The sequence below is a fragment of the Arxiozyma heterogenica genome, assembly GCF_036370985.1.
Source record: "Arxiozyma heterogenica strain weizmannii chromosome Unknown scaffold_18, whole genome shotgun sequence".
Classification (NCBI taxonomy): Eukaryota; Fungi; Ascomycota; class Saccharomycetes; order Saccharomycetales; family Saccharomycetaceae; genus Arxiozyma; species Arxiozyma heterogenica.
Window position 1 is genome coordinate 466,346 of NW_027042671.1, and position 16,436 is coordinate 482,781.

The 16,436-nt window shown below is 28.5% G+C and overlaps 7 protein-coding genes and 1 non-coding gene across 8 annotated transcripts; 5 read left to right on the forward strand and 3 right to left on the reverse strand.

The window, feature by feature from the left end:
* The first annotated feature begins 1,927 nt into the window (after positions 1-1,927).
* Positions 1,928-2,000, forward strand: PWA37_002025. Its single transcript has one exon. It is a non-coding gene; the product is annotated as a tRNA-Met (tRNA).
* Positions 2,001-5,588: 3,588 nt separating this feature from the next.
* PPH3 (phosphoprotein phosphatase PP4 catalytic subunit PPH3) lies at positions 5,589-6,515 on the reverse strand (the record flags this gene model as incomplete). Its single annotated transcript, XM_064858635.1, has 1 exon — positions 5,589-6,515. The coding sequence occupies one exon, from the start codon at positions 6,513-6,515 to the stop codon at positions 5,589-5,591; it is 927 nt and encodes a 308-aa protein (XP_064714458.1).
* A 1,262-nt stretch (positions 6,516-7,777) lies between these two features.
* PEA2 (Pea2p) lies at positions 7,778-9,262 on the forward strand (the record flags this gene model as incomplete). The annotated part of the gene is made up of 1 exon (XM_064858636.1): positions 7,778-9,262. One exon carries the CDS (start codon positions 7,778-7,780, stop codon positions 9,260-9,262), a length of 1,485 nt encoding a protein of 494 aa, XP_064714459.1.
* Positions 9,263-9,562: 300 nt separating this feature from the next.
* Positions 9,563-10,330, reverse strand: SPT15 (TATA-binding protein; the record flags this gene model as incomplete). Its single annotated transcript, XM_064858637.1, has 1 exon — positions 9,563-10,330. The coding sequence occupies one exon, from the start codon at positions 10,328-10,330 to the stop codon at positions 9,563-9,565; it is 768 nt and encodes a 255-aa protein (XP_064714460.1).
* Positions 10,331-10,821: 491 nt separating this feature from the next.
* SCC4 (cohesin-loading factor complex subunit SCC4) lies at positions 10,822-12,966 on the forward strand (the record flags this gene model as incomplete). The annotated part of the gene is made up of 1 exon (XM_064858638.1): positions 10,822-12,966. One exon carries the CDS (start codon positions 10,822-10,824, stop codon positions 12,964-12,966), a length of 2,145 nt encoding a protein of 714 aa, XP_064714461.1.
* Positions 12,967-13,226: 260 nt separating this feature from the next.
* On the reverse strand, positions 13,227-13,490 carry LSM5 (RNA-binding protein LSM5; the record flags this gene model as incomplete). The annotated part of the gene is made up of 1 exon (XM_064858639.1): positions 13,227-13,490. The coding sequence occupies one exon, from the start codon at positions 13,488-13,490 to the stop codon at positions 13,227-13,229; it is 264 nt and encodes an 87-aa protein (XP_064714462.1).
* Positions 13,491-14,625: 1,135 nt separating this feature from the next.
* FTR1 (high-affinity iron permease FTR1) lies at positions 14,626-15,915 on the forward strand (the record flags this gene model as incomplete). Its single annotated transcript, XM_064858640.1, has 1 exon — positions 14,626-15,915. One exon carries the CDS (start codon positions 14,626-14,628, stop codon positions 15,913-15,915), a length of 1,290 nt encoding a protein of 429 aa, XP_064714463.1.
* A 54-nt stretch (positions 15,916-15,969) lies between these two features.
* On the forward strand, positions 15,970-16,140 carry PWA37_002032 (uncharacterized protein; the record flags this gene model as incomplete). The annotated part of the gene is made up of 1 exon (XM_064858641.1): positions 15,970-16,140. The coding sequence occupies one exon, from the start codon at positions 15,970-15,972 to the stop codon at positions 16,138-16,140; it is 171 nt and encodes a 56-aa protein (XP_064714464.1).
* Positions 16,141-16,436: the final 296 nt, after the last annotated feature.

The window sequence follows — 16,436 nt, forward strand, 5'->3', positions numbered from 1 at the left end:
AAATATTAGATCGATATAGCGAAATACAATAATCATTTAATATATTAGCTATTAAAACCATATAGTAATTATTTGATTGTTTGCAACAATTACTGTTATCGAAGTAATATCCTTCAGATGTTAACTGTATTTTCCAATTAAATCACAAAGTAAATTATTATTTATATTTTTTTATTGTGAAATGAGGTTTAGAAATCCGATAATTTAACAGATGGACTAAAACGGACAGATGAACTGACGGACAATTAATTAAATACTATCTAACAGATAGATGATACTAATGGATAATATAGAGACGATATATTAATACAATATTTGTTATTTATTTATTGCTTGGTTGCTTCCTTTTATTATATACATTACACAAATGAATATTTACGAACTACAGTCTATCTTCTGATAATGTCATCCTTTTATATGTTTCTGGAACTCTATCAATCAACCAACTTGGTACATTATGAATCAATTCATACATTATATTTAATAACTGAACTAGCTCGATGAAGTCTCATGAACTTCTCAAGCAATATAATGTGTGGCAAACAGTCGCACTTTATTTGTTTGTCTATTATATTTACTATAGTTACTTTTTTATGTTTTTCTTTTATTCTTCCTAAGTTGATTTTAACTTATTTGGGAAACACAATTTCTTTTCTAAAATTTTATTTTTCATTTTATTTCAAAACCTTAATTATCATTCATTAATGTCACTATAATTACGTCTGATCTGCAACATTCTTCTGTTATGCTATGAAGTGGTCAATAGTTTGGTATTATTCAGGAAGTGCGAGGAATATCTAACAGATAATCTATTAATAATCGAGACAATAATTAATACAATCGGTAATGCAATTATTAATACGGTCTTATATATTAATGACTATATCGAGCTTATATATTTATTCTTATCGTTGTCGCTTTGCTTGTCGTTTTGCTTGCTTCTGTTATCTTGTTATTCTCTTTTATTTCCCAGATATATATTATGTATAAAAGAGGAGTTATGGAAGCTAGTTTTCATCTTCAGGAAATGTTGATCTTTTGTATGTTTTCTAGAACTCAATCAACTATTCAACTTGACATATTAATGGATTAGTAATCTGTATCTTTATTATTAGTTACAATAATATATTTGAACCTCCTGGAATATTTAAAATAATAGGTTATGGTGGTACAGTGATAGAGGTATATAAACACACTATACAAAAATAGGTGATAAATGAACACGTTGTAGGTAATTTTAGATTCAACACGGAATCTTATATAATTTTAATGGTGTCAACTAATTTATTATTGAAGGATTCTATTGTGGAATAGAATAGTTATAACCATCAAGATTACATAAGATCCGGAATGAATCTAGAACTATTTATTGTCTTAATAAGCCATACACGTGCTACAACATTAGATGCTGCATAATAAAGAGATTGGATTACATAAGATTTTAACAAATCTAGAATTTACCTATTGTTTTAATAAGTCCCACGTGTATTACTAATCACCATAATTAGAGAATTGGGGTGCAGTTCTAATCCACTAGTGCACCTAAATTAATGTAATAAATTTTAGGGTGAATTAGTCAAGTCATTAATGTACTAATCTGAATAATCGATCGAGCTCCAGAAAACATATAAAAGGAAAACGTTTTCTGGAGATAAAAGATCTTCCATAACCGTTTCTTGTAAATAATTTATATATTATATATGAACAAAAATAGAACAACAAGCAAGTAACAAGCCAAGTAACTTCGAATAAATATATTAGCTCGTTATAAGCTGCTTCAATATATAAGACCGTTTTAGTAATTATATTATCGATTATATTTGATTACTTTCTCGATTACTTGAATAGTTATTAATATTATTTGCGCTTCCCTGGAATATACAAAGAATTTCACCACCTCGTAATACAGCAGATTCCGGAGGTTTGGAGCGTCGTGGCGCAGTGGAAGCGCGCAGGGCTCATAACCCTGATGTCCCAGGATCGAAACCTGGCGACGCTACTTTTTTGTGTACGTTTGTAATATTCCTGATATTACTGTTTAGGGTTTGTTTAGAAAAAAGAGGGTTGACAATATTTTTCTAAACTTTCCTTTTTGCAAAATTTTACAAACATACATAAAAACAGGAGTAACCAACACAAGTACAAGAGAGCAACTAAGAAGAAAGACGAAGGAAGTAAAGAACAGGGAACCAAGGATTACATAGGTTTAGATATATAGTATATAAGTGTATACTATTAGGTTAACTTAGATTAGGGATATAGACACATAGATATATAGGAATATTACATCTAGAGATATAGAAAGAGTGTATATTTTATATCTATTCAAGTGAAATATTATTGAGATTTCAACAAGATTAACTGTTATCAGAAACACATAACCTAAGGGTTATTACACTAAAAAAATTGTAATAGATGAAAACCCGATTACGAGAGATATACTCTTCTAGACGCTAAAATAGATAGATGTAGCTTGAATTGTTCTCTATATATGACATATAAACCGTACTCTACATAAAGAGTAAACTAATATATACAGATAAACATAGTTATATAAACAAGATAAACATGAAAAACAAGAACATCGTTGTCGATTAAAGAGTTCACAAGATCGTTTATAGTGACATCAGGATTTCATGTGTCACAAATTCATAACATTGTATATTTAACTTATTAGCTATGAGCTTTTAATAGCGGTGAATATAAAATAATATTAATGCATACTGACATGAATAAATGCAAGACATAGACTTACTCTATATCTTTAGAGGAATCATTAAAAATATTAAGCTAATCTAACCAATATTAACTAAGTAATATAGATAATCTACTTAACTATCATAGTTACTCTACTTCTTAGTAGCCCTCCTTCTTATATTTCAACTACCAAAGCTTAATTATAGAATTTTCCAATGAAGGAAAGCCTAGGAAATTATTGATAATCATCATTTTTCTAAACTAATAGTTACAACCTTAACACATTAATGTTTGAAAGATTAAATTTATCCCTTCTCATGGAACAAACTTCACATTGTTTCTTTTGAATTTACCATTTAACCTCAGAAAAGCTCTCTTCTGCAAGATCTGCTTCCATTTTACTATACTAACCTGGATTAAATCAACTTCTGTGCTACTTCTGCAAAAAGGACAATTACAATATCCCACAAGGGAAATATTCTTATTTATTGCTTTTAAAACTGCCCATTCCTTCAATCTATCAACAATTTCCCATTATCAAATTGCATATCTGATACAAAATCAGTACTTATAGCCTCAAATCACTTTGTTGGAACTTTTAACTAATAATAAACGTCAACAGATAATAAACGTAACTTTTCAGCTTTCTAACATGATTTGTAACTTTTTACAATCTTAATAATCATATTTTTCATCTTTTTCCAATAATTGATTGCAACAATATTAGCAGTTCTATTTACATTAGGATGTTCTACAGTTTTTGAACTATGGTAGGTACATAATATTTTATATTGTAGTTCTTTATCAAAAATTATTAGTCTATCTTAGAATCCAACTATTGCACCATAACACAGTAATTGATGTCTTTTAATAATTGTTGTTCACTCGACTAAGTATTCTTTCTTCCCTTTTAAAATCTCAGATACTGAGATGATTGAGAAATATATTGTGCTTTTAGAGCTTCCTAATTTTCTCTACCATAAAATTGTCTATATTACGTGTACCACCATATATTTTTTCTTGATGATAATTCTAGTCAAATTATTAGTCTTATTATGTTCATCCAGAATAAATTTAACTTGAAAAATTTAATATATAAGCTAACTAATCTATATTTATTATCTACTATTCAATTTAGTACTCTTCATAATGGTTTCTAATGATTTGTGATTAATGTTTAATTCAAAGTTTCTACCAACAAGAAAATGTTTCCATGTCTTCAACACACAAACAATTGAATAAAATTCCCTACCATGGATTGGCCAATTCCATTAAGGCTGAAACAACACTTTACTTAAATAAATAATGATATCTATAAAAAACTTACAAGCATCTATAATTACTTCGATCCTGTATGTATCTCTAAATGGAATATAAAACCGGACCATTCAGTAAGTTTTGGAATGCAATTGTTTGTTATATCTTTCATTCTTACTTACCACCATATATAGATATAATTATTGAACTGTATGACTAAATTTCCTCACAAAACGTCTGACAAAATCACACATTCATAAAAACAGTTATGTCTCTTTTGATTTCTTCAAAACTAGCGATTTTATAATGACCTTACCTTTCCCTGGATCCACACGACTTCTGTCAAAATCAATGAAATATTCTAACCGATTCAAGCTTTGTCTACACAAATTACACCTCTATTTCTTAATATATAATTTAACTGATCTCAGAAACAGAAATACTTTTTTGAATATCCTTCACATTTTGTTCACTTGTTGGAACATAAACCAAAATATCATCCAAATATATCACGAAATGTGTTATTTTACAACCATTTGAAGTACAAGTATAACATTTATTATAGAATTTACTATTAATTCAATACTACTTTGAAAACGTATGATTTTATTTTTCTTAATAGTAGTAATTCTTTTATTTGATAAAACAATCTCTAAACTTAATATGCTTTTTATATAGAGTTCGATACAATAAATAATAACACTTATTCCAAAACGATTATATCCTCTACTCACAATCAATGATCTAGGCACATTTTCTGTCTTATGAAAACAGTGCTTTATACCTTACTGTCAGCAACTCAACAGACTATACATATATGTATTTATCAGAAAATGCACTTACATATGTAACGTAAACAAGAATATAATATTTGTGGCTACTCATTGTGGCATTTTTAGAAATTATGTAAAGATTTAAATGATTTTTAATGGAAAATTAACTAATATTATTGTTACAATTAAAGTTTATGTAAGATATTATCTCAGGTAATATATTAAGACAAGAATATCATCAAATACAAACATTTGCAAGTTATAAACTAATTTGTTCTAATCAATAAACCACCGATACTATTTTTTTTAGTGTTCTTGTTATAGTTTGTAATTACTTTTGGCATTCTCTTTCAATAATCAGAGGTTTCTTAGATAAGTTTTTCGAAAACTTGCCACAACCATTAACTTAATGGTCATTCATTTGATCAGCTTCAAAGCCTGGATCCAGAGTTTTTTCTGTTCCAAGTTCTTAATCTTAATGCCAAGCGTTATCTGAGAAAATGCGTATCTCTAAAATTTTAAATTGAAAGCCTATAGTATATAAAAAAATATTTATGCAAAAAAATACAAAAATTAATACAAAGAAACAAAAATGACCAAGCTAAACATTAAATAATGGATATTGCAAATAAAAAAACTGTAATATTTACAAACGTTTAATTAATTAATTATTATTGGAGTTGATGGTAATAGTAAAATAGATATAATAGAATATGATTACAATTTCATTAAATTATGAGCATCAATGACAGAGAGTTGTACATTTCAAATAAAAAAAGAATTACCTATAGGTAATATATGTAAGATGCAGAAACAAAAAAAAAAAAGAAAAAATAGATAGAAAGTTAGCAGATTAAAGAGTCATAAAAAATAATCCATTTGTGGTTTCTTTGTCGGTATTATTGCATTACCAACGTTATCCTGAGGTTGTACAGCTTCAAAGATGGTATAGTCTCTCGACATATCATCATTCACTTTTAACACCGCAGCAATATTCCCACATCTATAGCAGTAGTTAGGAGCAGACCATACAGTGACCAATCCACCATTGAACATTTCCTTATAGCCTTCCATAACTAATTGATGTGCTCTTGCGATTAAATTAAATCCATTTTCGTATAAAAACTTGTTAACTTCATTCTCACCAAACAGAAAACCCGCACCACGTGGAGACAGTGACCATGTATCCACATCATCTGGGTCACTCCATAGTAGATCACACATAGCACCTTCATGTGGTACCTCTTGCTTTCTATCAATGGACCTAATTTCCTGTATTGTTGATGCATCAGGGGATAAACCGCCATGAACGCAAAATATTTGACTATTTATAATTGCACCTAATGAAAGATAATCGAATACTTCACAACAATACCTCCAAACATTACTATTACCATATTTTCTCAATATTTCATCATAAAAACCATAAACTTTGGTAATTTGTCTTGTTTCATGGTTACCACGAATCAAAATGATTCTATCAGGATACCTCAATTTATAACATAATAATAAAAGAAAGGACTCCAACGAATAAAACCCACGATCTACGAAATCCCCAAGGAAAATATATCTTGTGTTCTCTATCCCACCACTCTTCTGAAAAAGGGTCAAAAGATCATGTAATTGGCCATGAATATCACCGCATATTGTGACTGGTGTATCCACATGCGTTACATTAGCTTCTTGAATAAACAATTCTTGTGCTTTTAAACAGATGGAATAAACAATTTTCTCAGGTATTAACTTACCCAATTTTAACAATTCAATAATTTGCTCAATGTTAAACATGATAGGCAATAAATATACAAATAAACGAATGGACTTGAACAAAATCTGGAATTCTCTTTCTTTCTCCCTGAAAGGTTTTATTTTAGTAATAATATTACTGTTAAAATATTTTTTTTTATTTTCTCTATTATTACAGAAAAAAAAAAATTCTCCACTCTAAATAAATAGTATATATGCAAAAAATCACCAGATACCAAGATGAACAACTATATAATTTTAATAGTTGTATAATAACTGCTGCAACTAGTTAGCATGTACATACATATGTGCAAAAACACAACACAAACACATGTATATTCATGTACATGTCTTTATTTCACACCACTCTAGACATTTTACAATTATTTGTTTTCGTTTCTTTTTTTCTTTTTTTTTTTTTCGTATGTCGGTGTGTGAAAAAAAAAAAAAAAAAAAAAGAAACGAAAGAAAAATCTTGACAGTAAAATCTGGATGTATGGGTTTGCACTATTACTAAGCAGCATGACTAAGCAGTGCTTGTTCTTTATGGTAAATAATCACTACAATACCAATAGATACTCATACAACAATGTATTGGAAGAAAATCTTCATTCGTATTCTTCTGTAACATAGGGCCCCAGTAAAGTATGTGTAATAATTAATATTAATAAGGTACCCTTACATTGTAAAGATCATAATGTGTACTTTAGAATAGTTTATTTCAAAAGATGTCTATCTGTATATTTATGCCTCTATGGCTCTTTGTACACATGTACGTGCAATGAACCATGCATTGATTAGCCACCATGGCCTCTCCAACAACCCAATACACAGACCAAAAACAGCATACGTCCAGCTAAAATAAAAGAAATCTGCAACGCGTAACACGTAAACAATTTTTGTTGCAGATAAAAGAATAATATAAAACACGTTAATTCAATACTTCGAATAAAGAAATTTCAAAATATGGAAAATAGAAAGTAATAAAAAATAAACAAAAAAAAAATTAGCAATGCTCGAATAAATAAAGAACGTTGCAAATAATATGAACATTACTTCACACTTACACATTTTTCTAAAGCATATTGATAATACCAACTTAACTGTGTTTCTCTTTTAGTATTTTTGGAAGGAGAAATTAATGCAAATTTTAAAGTTTGGTAAAAAAAGAATTTGGTAAAACAGCAATTAAATAACATAAGACCCAGGACAAATATACTCAAATAAGCAAAAAGACCAATCAAAGAACTAAAAGAAAAACTTCATCACCAATATCAACAACAACGAAACCTTACTATCATAAAATGAACAATTTATCTCTTTTAAAGCAGTCTAATCCATTACTGTTTACACCAGAAAGATACGATGAATATCCATTAGACCCAATTGAGTTGGCTCAGTTTTTAAATAAATCCTTAGAAAAAGATTCAAATAATAATATATTGTTACGTGAAAGACCATTTACCTCTGTGGATCAGTTAGATTATTTATTTTATTTGGATTCTGATACACAGGAATTGGATCTTGATAAAAAATTGGCTATTGAATATGCTCTTTTTCAATTACAACTATTAAAACAAGCAGAAGCAATAAACAGTGACAACAATAGCAACAACAAGCGAATAAATAAGAACAGTAATAACGATTTTTATAATGCTGTTAAGGATGATGATCATGATGGGTTATCTGATTTTGAATCTTTACGAAATTCTGATTTTAAAAGTTTAAACGGTCTGAAAAAACTTTTATTTACATTAAATAAAGTTAATGGCTTAGATTTAGATTTAAATAGATTAAATCATCTTGAGTCCCAAATCCACTACAAAAGCTCTAGTGCTAACATTAATGCCGTAAATACAATCACAGCTACCTCTTCTCGTACTGGTATTACTAATGATTCTAGTATATCTAACGAATCATTACATAAAACTATAAAAAATTTTGATTTAAATGACGAAAATCCAAAAGAAAATTTTATAGACAATGCATGCACTAACTCAGCTGATGATAGCATTCAAGAACTAACTTCATATTTATTATCAAATACTATTAAGAAAGGTATCGATTTAAGACCGAAAGGTGAAATGAATGATTCGACACAATTTTTGAAAAACTGTATCGATTCACTGATCGAGGTAATAATAACAAACAGAACAAACAACTCTGTTTCTCAAATTGAAGTATCAAGTAGTAGTAATCATAATAATAATAGTAAAGATACAGACAAAGATAAAGATGAACCAAATGCATTCATGGATTCAAAGTGTAAAGAATTAGAAACTAAACTAGCTGAAATGACTACCGCATTCAATGATCTTCAGTTGGCACATAATTTTTTGACTAAACAATATGAAAATGATCATAATGATTCAATGAAAAATATTGAAAAATTGACAAGAACTAATAAAGAATTGCAAGAAAAAATATTAAAATATCACTCAATTTTGTCTAAAAGGGAAGATTATAATAAAATACATGAAACTGATGATAATAATCAGAGTGACACCATTAATAGAGATAACGAAAGTTCGATTTTTCATAGTTCAAATAAAAGCTTTACTTCACCTATCTTTGGACACCGTGAAATTTGGACACCACAAACCCCTTCATCAAATAAAAACAATATATCTACTATGAATAATACTATGAATTCACCATCTTTATCAATGATGAAAAATGAATTTAGAAGATTACTGACAGAAACTCAACGTAAATATGAAAAAGAGATTGATCAAGAGAGACAGATTAGGAAACAACTTCAATATGAATTGAACCTTGTTAAAAAATAACCTTCACAAGTTATTATTCGTTCAATTTCAGCTGATAACTTCATGACATTTCATATGAAGTTTTTTTTTTGTTTTATCTATCTATTTATTTATTTATTTAGTTTTTTTTTTGTTTTTTTTTGGTGGTTTGTATAAACCTCTATATAATAACAATAACAATAAATAATCGTGCAATAGACAATATGATTTAATTTTTTACCCTTTTTTTTTCTTTCATATTAACTTTCTATTGGATTCATTAACATGTAACGTATTTCCTAATACTAATCTTTCTTCATTTAAGTAAAGAATATAGACAAGTTACATCTTTCTAAATTCGCTTAACACAGGATAGATAGCTTCAAAAGCTTGATAAATTTCTTCCCTTTGTTTTGCACCTGTTAAGACAATTTTACCAGAAACAAAAATTAATAGAACGATCTTTGGCTTCACCATTCTATAAATTAAACCAGGAAACAATTCAGGTTCATACGAGGAGAAAGTGCCATGACTAAATGCCAACCCTTCCAATCTTATTGGAAATTTTACATCACATGAACCAACAATATTTTGAATCTTAAAATCTGTAAATTTTGCAGCAAATCCAATCTTTTGAATAATTCTTGCATATTTTCTGCTTGCCAATTTAGAGTCATCTTCACTTTTAGCACCAGTGACAACCATTTTACCAGAAGCAAAAATTAGTGCTGTTGTCTTTGGTTCTCTAATACGCATAATGACGGCAGCAAACCGTTTTGGATTGTATTCAGCATTACGTGCATGTAATGCAACAGTTTTCAAATCTAGTCTACAACCTAAATTTACAGTAGCCACAATGTTTTGTAATGTAGGAACTATCCCAGATGTTGCTGCATCATCCTCTTCATTTGTATTTGACTCATTTTTAGCTGTCTCTATATTCTGTTGTTGTTGTTGCTGTGACGTTATATTATTATTATCATTTAATGTGCTATTATCAACATCAGTTGTACTTTCCATATTTTGATTTTCCCAGACTTGTCTTGTATTTGGATCAAATACGATCTTATTGGCTTCTTGAAATTTTTTTAAACGGGCATCATCAGACATAGTAAACTTTTCTAATACAATGTATTTGTTTATTTATCTTTAACTGTGTTTGTGATCTTTGCTAACCGCTTTTTTATAATACAATTATTTTAGGACAATTTTTTTTGCAAACTACGATATTGTTCCTGTTAGTACAAATATAAAACAGGTCTGGCAAATTACATAATTATTCTGGATATATTAAGTACCTTAGTTAACACTCTTTCCACTCCTTCCCTGTTAGTAATCTTTAATTAGTTTATTTTTTTTCCACAGAATATTTTTTTCTCTTTGAATTTTACTTTTTTTATGGTCTTTTTTTTCTCCTGTGAATTTTGATGTTATTTCAGACGGCGATGAGCTTTAAAACATGAATATTTCCAGATTGAAAGTGTATATAAATGTACAACACACACATGTCGTAATATGATTTGTGTACATCTTTTTTATGCTTGCTGATATTCTATAATTTCGCAGATCCAGTTACTTCAAATAACAATATAAGACTAGATATGAATCTACAACAATGGTATTCTTTAGCTCTAGAGTATATAAATGCGGCACATGAGAACAGTGAGTTAGTAAAGAACTCTAAACAAGTCGAACAATATTATCAGTTGATAGACTTAGCAATCCATATACTGATGAGTTTAAAGGATAGTGGAAAATGGTCGCTAACGATAAAACAAGATCTGTGCATTACTATGCGATTAGTTAATTTATTACTAGAAGAGACTTTAAATATTGATATGGCTGAAAATTATCTTTCATCTCTATTAGAAAGATTACAGAACCAACCAATGGATCTTACAATATGGAATTATCAAAATCTGATTCAATATTGGCTACTTTATGAGATACCGATTAGAAGAAACACCAATTTTCATTTAAGGATTGCGTTACATAATTATCAAGATTTACTTAGCAATCAAGTTGATTATAAAAACGAGAACAGTTGGTTTTCTGTTAATGCAGAGTTAAATACATATTATTCTAAGATTTGGCCTTCTATATTTGAATATGTAGCAAGTCAACTATATTGTAGATTACGTAAATACAAATCGGCACAAAGAAAATTAGAGTCTTTGATAAAAAATACTAATTTGAAAATGATGTATCCCCAATGGTACGTCTTTCTTTTCATTAAATATATTGCACTTTTATTAGGTCAAAGATTATCTATCCCAGATAATATTTGGTCCCAGTTAACCAATGATGAATTATTTAATAACTGTTCTATCATTGGGCCTATATTATACAGCTGGAAACTATTATTACAATTATGTATAATGATTAATAAAGATTTTAATATTACTGATATCTTAAAGGAATTTAAAGTTTTATTTCAGGATTATAAAGAACAGTTGTCTTTGAATGATGATTTAGATATTATGATTTTTAAGATTTCATTAGATGACGATAATGATAGCGATGTCAGTGACCAAAAGTTTATATTAAAGTTTAGATTTGATTCATTCTTGACATATAAAGATATTAAATTAATATTGTTATTATTACAAAGTGTCAGTTATTTAGTTAATTGTTATGACAAGAATGCACAATTTTCAATTAAATTTTTACCAAAAGTAGAGAATTCATTAAAAATGATTCTTCAAGATGGAGTCTGTTCAAATTCATCTAGTCAATCAAAGGAATTGAAATCACTTCTTAAACAAGATACTGTTTTACAATGGTATAATAATATATTAGAGTATTGTAAATTTTATCAAGTTTGGGAAAAAATGCTATTAAGTAGTCCAGATGCTTCATCAAGTATGTCTGAGCTAGTCTCCATGGAAGATAGTGCTACTAAAAATAATTTTATCTGCATTAAATCCATACCTTTGCATCCATTTTATAAAGATATAATAAAGACGATTAGGAAACAAATAGATCTTCCATTTACTTTAAATAACAATAATTATGATCATGATTTACAAATTAATGAAATACTAAATGATTACAACAAAATGATTAAAAATAAAGTTACTTCCATCGAAATTAAATTAATATCATTATTAAACTCATATATTCTGGTTGTATCAAAAATATCCAATGAATCTGATTCAATTCCATTTCAAGATAAAAGTATGCAATCATATATAACTCAAACAAATGAATTATGGAGCCAAATTATCACAATTTATCAAGAAAAAAGTGAAAATAATGGTAACAATAATAATGATCGTATTGACATTAAAGAAAATATGGTTTGGGATTGTACAATAGTTATAATATGGATTATAACCCATTTTGAACCATTTACTTGGAATCCTTTGCCAAGTAATGATAAAGAAAGAAACGAGTATCTCAAAAGATTGAAAAAATATTATATAAATAATAAGATTATAAATCATAATAACGATGGTGGTGACAACATTAATTTAAAAAATCAATATATTTTGAAAAAATCTATGTTATTAAGGATACTGATTAATTATCTAGGTGGTAAATTGTTTGAGACTGATTTAGAGGTGTTATGTCAAATATCTTTAAAATGTTTTAAGTTTGCGAAACAAGATAGGCATCTGATTAATATCCGTTATATAATTGGATTATGGCATTTAATGAACTGTACAGTTGCTATGAAACCAAAAGAAGTCGCATATACCACAGCCAAATTAAACCAACTAGTCCAACAGATGTTGAACTCATAGGGATCTAAAAAGACAAAAAAAAAAGAACTGTGGGAATAGATAGATTACGTGAAGCAATGAAAAAGTGTAAAGAACAATTCACATTTTATAACTGGTTATATCGTTACATACATCTATCATCAAATTTTTTTGTAATTACGTATATTTATTTAAACTAAATAAAGAAAAAAAGTGATAGAGGAAAGAGGAGAATATATGTATGTGTAAATATCACTTGTATTTTCAAGTGAAATGAATGATGTATTTTCTTTTTTATTATATTATATATCTTTTTTCCCACCAGGAACTAACATTACAATATTGTTCCCACTTAACAACATTCTTCCTTTGTGTTCCATCACCAATTCGTTTTGATCTTCGTTAACTATCCATTCTTTTGCGTCTTCTACGATCACATTCACAAAATCATCAAAGCCAATAAGGGTTCCTGTGAACTCTCTATTTGATTGTAAAATGATCCATACAGGTTGATTTATAGTCTTGTCAATTACCTCTAATGGTAAAATATCAGTTGGTGCACTCATTTTCACTGTATATTTCAGATATGTTATTTTTTTTTAGATTTATTGTTCTCCTTATATGATTTATTTAAATATATAGCTTTGATAAACAATGGTACTATTAATTTAAATCAATCATTTCTTATTAGAAACTTTAATACTGAATAGAGATAATTTAAAAAATCTTTAAATCATTGTTACTTATTTTATTTTTCAGTTAACTTTTTATGTTTCCTTTTTCATTTTATTAATTTTTTTTACAGGAAAACAGAACAAAATCCTCTATATATTGTAATGTTAAAATAGGGTTTATTGCTTTGAAACTTTTTATTTATATATTTACACAGATATAAATATAGGGTTATTATAAAAAATTAGCGAAAAAATACTTAACCTAATACAGTATATTAATGTCATTTCCAGTTGGTTATAAAAAAAAAAAATAATCTGGGTGTCACAAGGAAAGGATTTATTGTTTCTCTCGAGAAAACAGAAAATGTTGTCCTTTGTTTTTACTTCCTACGATGCCAAATCTTGAAATAACAAAATGATAATCAAAATCAGGGTGCATTCTAGAGTTCAATGACAGCCTTTTTCTTCAACAATCTACCCTTTCTTCTCTTTCTTGTTGGTTCACTATTTCTCTGCTTGATGATTCTCTCTTTCTCGTTGTTATATGATTAATTTATTTGGAATTTTTATCCACTAAACATCGCTATTTCAATGGAATTTAGCAGCGGCCCATTAGGTGCAAAACTAGATAAGAACTCTTTTATTTTTTTTATTTTGATTCAATCTGTAAATTATGCACCTTATTAAGGAAGCTGTTATTGAGTATGACAAAAAAAATACATATCGTACTGTAAGACAATAGCATGTTTGAAAAGAACCGTTACATTTCTTGAAGGGATATCTCACTAATGAATAGTTAGTTAGGTATATATATGCATATAGATGGTTGAAGATGGATAAGTTAAACCATCATAATGATGTGTTGGTAAGTAGCTATACCTTTCACCATCGAATATCTTTCAAAAGTGTCACAAGGAAGAAAAGATAGCAATTTTATTTAAATTAAATATATCATATTTATTTTTTCATTAGCCTAGTCAACCAATTAACTGGACATCATTATATTATTCGACGTATAAAACAAAAGATGGCCAATAAAGTTTTCAATGTTGCTGTCTTCTTTGTTGTTTTTAGAGAGTGTTTAGAAGCAGTCATTATCGTCTCTGTTTTATTATCTTTCATAAAGCAAACAATTGGAGCCAAAGATAATGTGTTATATAATAGATTAGTGAAACAAATTTGGTTTGGTTCAGTTCTTGGGTTTATTATTTGTTTGATTATTGGCTGTGCTTTTATCGGTGCTTACTATTCTTTACAAAAAGATATCTTTGGATCTGCTGAAGACCTTTGGGAAGGTATTTTCTGTATGATTGCGACACTTATGATTTCAATGATGGGAATTCCAATGCTTAGAATAAATAAAATGCAAGGCAAGTGGAAAGTTAAAATTGCAAGATCTTTGATAGAAGTACCAAAAAAAAAGAAAGATTGGTTCCGTATTGGGTTTTTGACTAGACGTTATGCCATGTTTGTATTACCCTTTATCACAGTTTTAAGAGAAGGTTTAGAGGCTGTTGTCTTTGTTGCTGGTGCTGGTGTTACTACACAAGGGTCCCGTGCCACTGCATATCCACTACCCGTAGCTGCAGGTCTGATTGCAGGTGGATTGATAGGTTTCTTATTATACTATGGTGCATCTCATTCTTCTCTACAAATTTTTCTTATCATTTCTACATCTATCTTGTATTTAATTGGCGCTGGCCTTTTTTCCCGTGGTGCTTGGTACTTCGAAAATTATTTGTTCAATAGAGCCACCGGGGGTGATGCTTCAGAGGGTGGTGACGGTAATGGTACTTACAATATTCATAAATCAGTATATCATGTTAATTGTTGCAATCCAGAATTAGACAATGGTTGGGATGTCTTTAATGCTTTATTAGGTTGGCAAAATACTGGCTATTTATCTTCAATACTTTGCTATAATATCTATTGGTTATGTCTAATCATTTACTTGATTTTGTTAATGTGGGAAGAAAAATACGGTCATTTGCCATTTACTAAAAATTTGCAAATGAAGCACTTAAATCCAGGCTATTGGATTAAGAATAAAAAGAAGGATGAGTTAACTGAAGAACAAACAAAGAATTTGTTTAAGCAAGTAGAGAATTTACAATTAAATGAAAAAGGTGTTATTGAGACTGTTGGTTGTGAAACTGCAAACTTGTTTGAAAGTGAAAAGGATGGGAATGTGGTTACAACAACTAGGATAGAGAATTCTACCAAAGCTGGCAAAGCCGATCATAATATCAGTGAATTCAATAAAGTTGCTACCACTTCTACTATTTCATTGTCAAAATCAAAAACTGAACCCTCTTGAGTTCAACAAATAGAAACGTATGAACCTGAATTGTTTCCTGGTTTAATTTATAGAATGGTGAAGCCAAAGATCGTTCTATTCTATTTAAAAATTATATTTTTTATTCTATTTTTTAGTTATAACATATTAATTAAAATCTTAATTTTATCTCTTTTTATTCTTTTTGTGTCATGTTATGTATTGGTAATATTAACTGTTTGTGTTTTTTGTAATACTTTGAATTGAAGAAAAGCAGAATAAATATCGTTCAAGAAAAATTACTTTATTGAATGATCGTAATATCATTATCAAACACTACAATTTGTCAAATATAGGAATATTTGGTTTTGTGTCACTAAACACTAGCTTTAATAATAAAACAATAGCCAGATATCGTCAAAATTGCTTCTGCCTCATGTGCAATAAAACAATACGGTAGCACCATTCTTATTTTAAATATGTAAGGGAAGACTCAGAGATTTATGTTCAAACTTTCGAAAACAAGGTCTGTTTTTACATCGTCTACCTAATATTATAGGAAG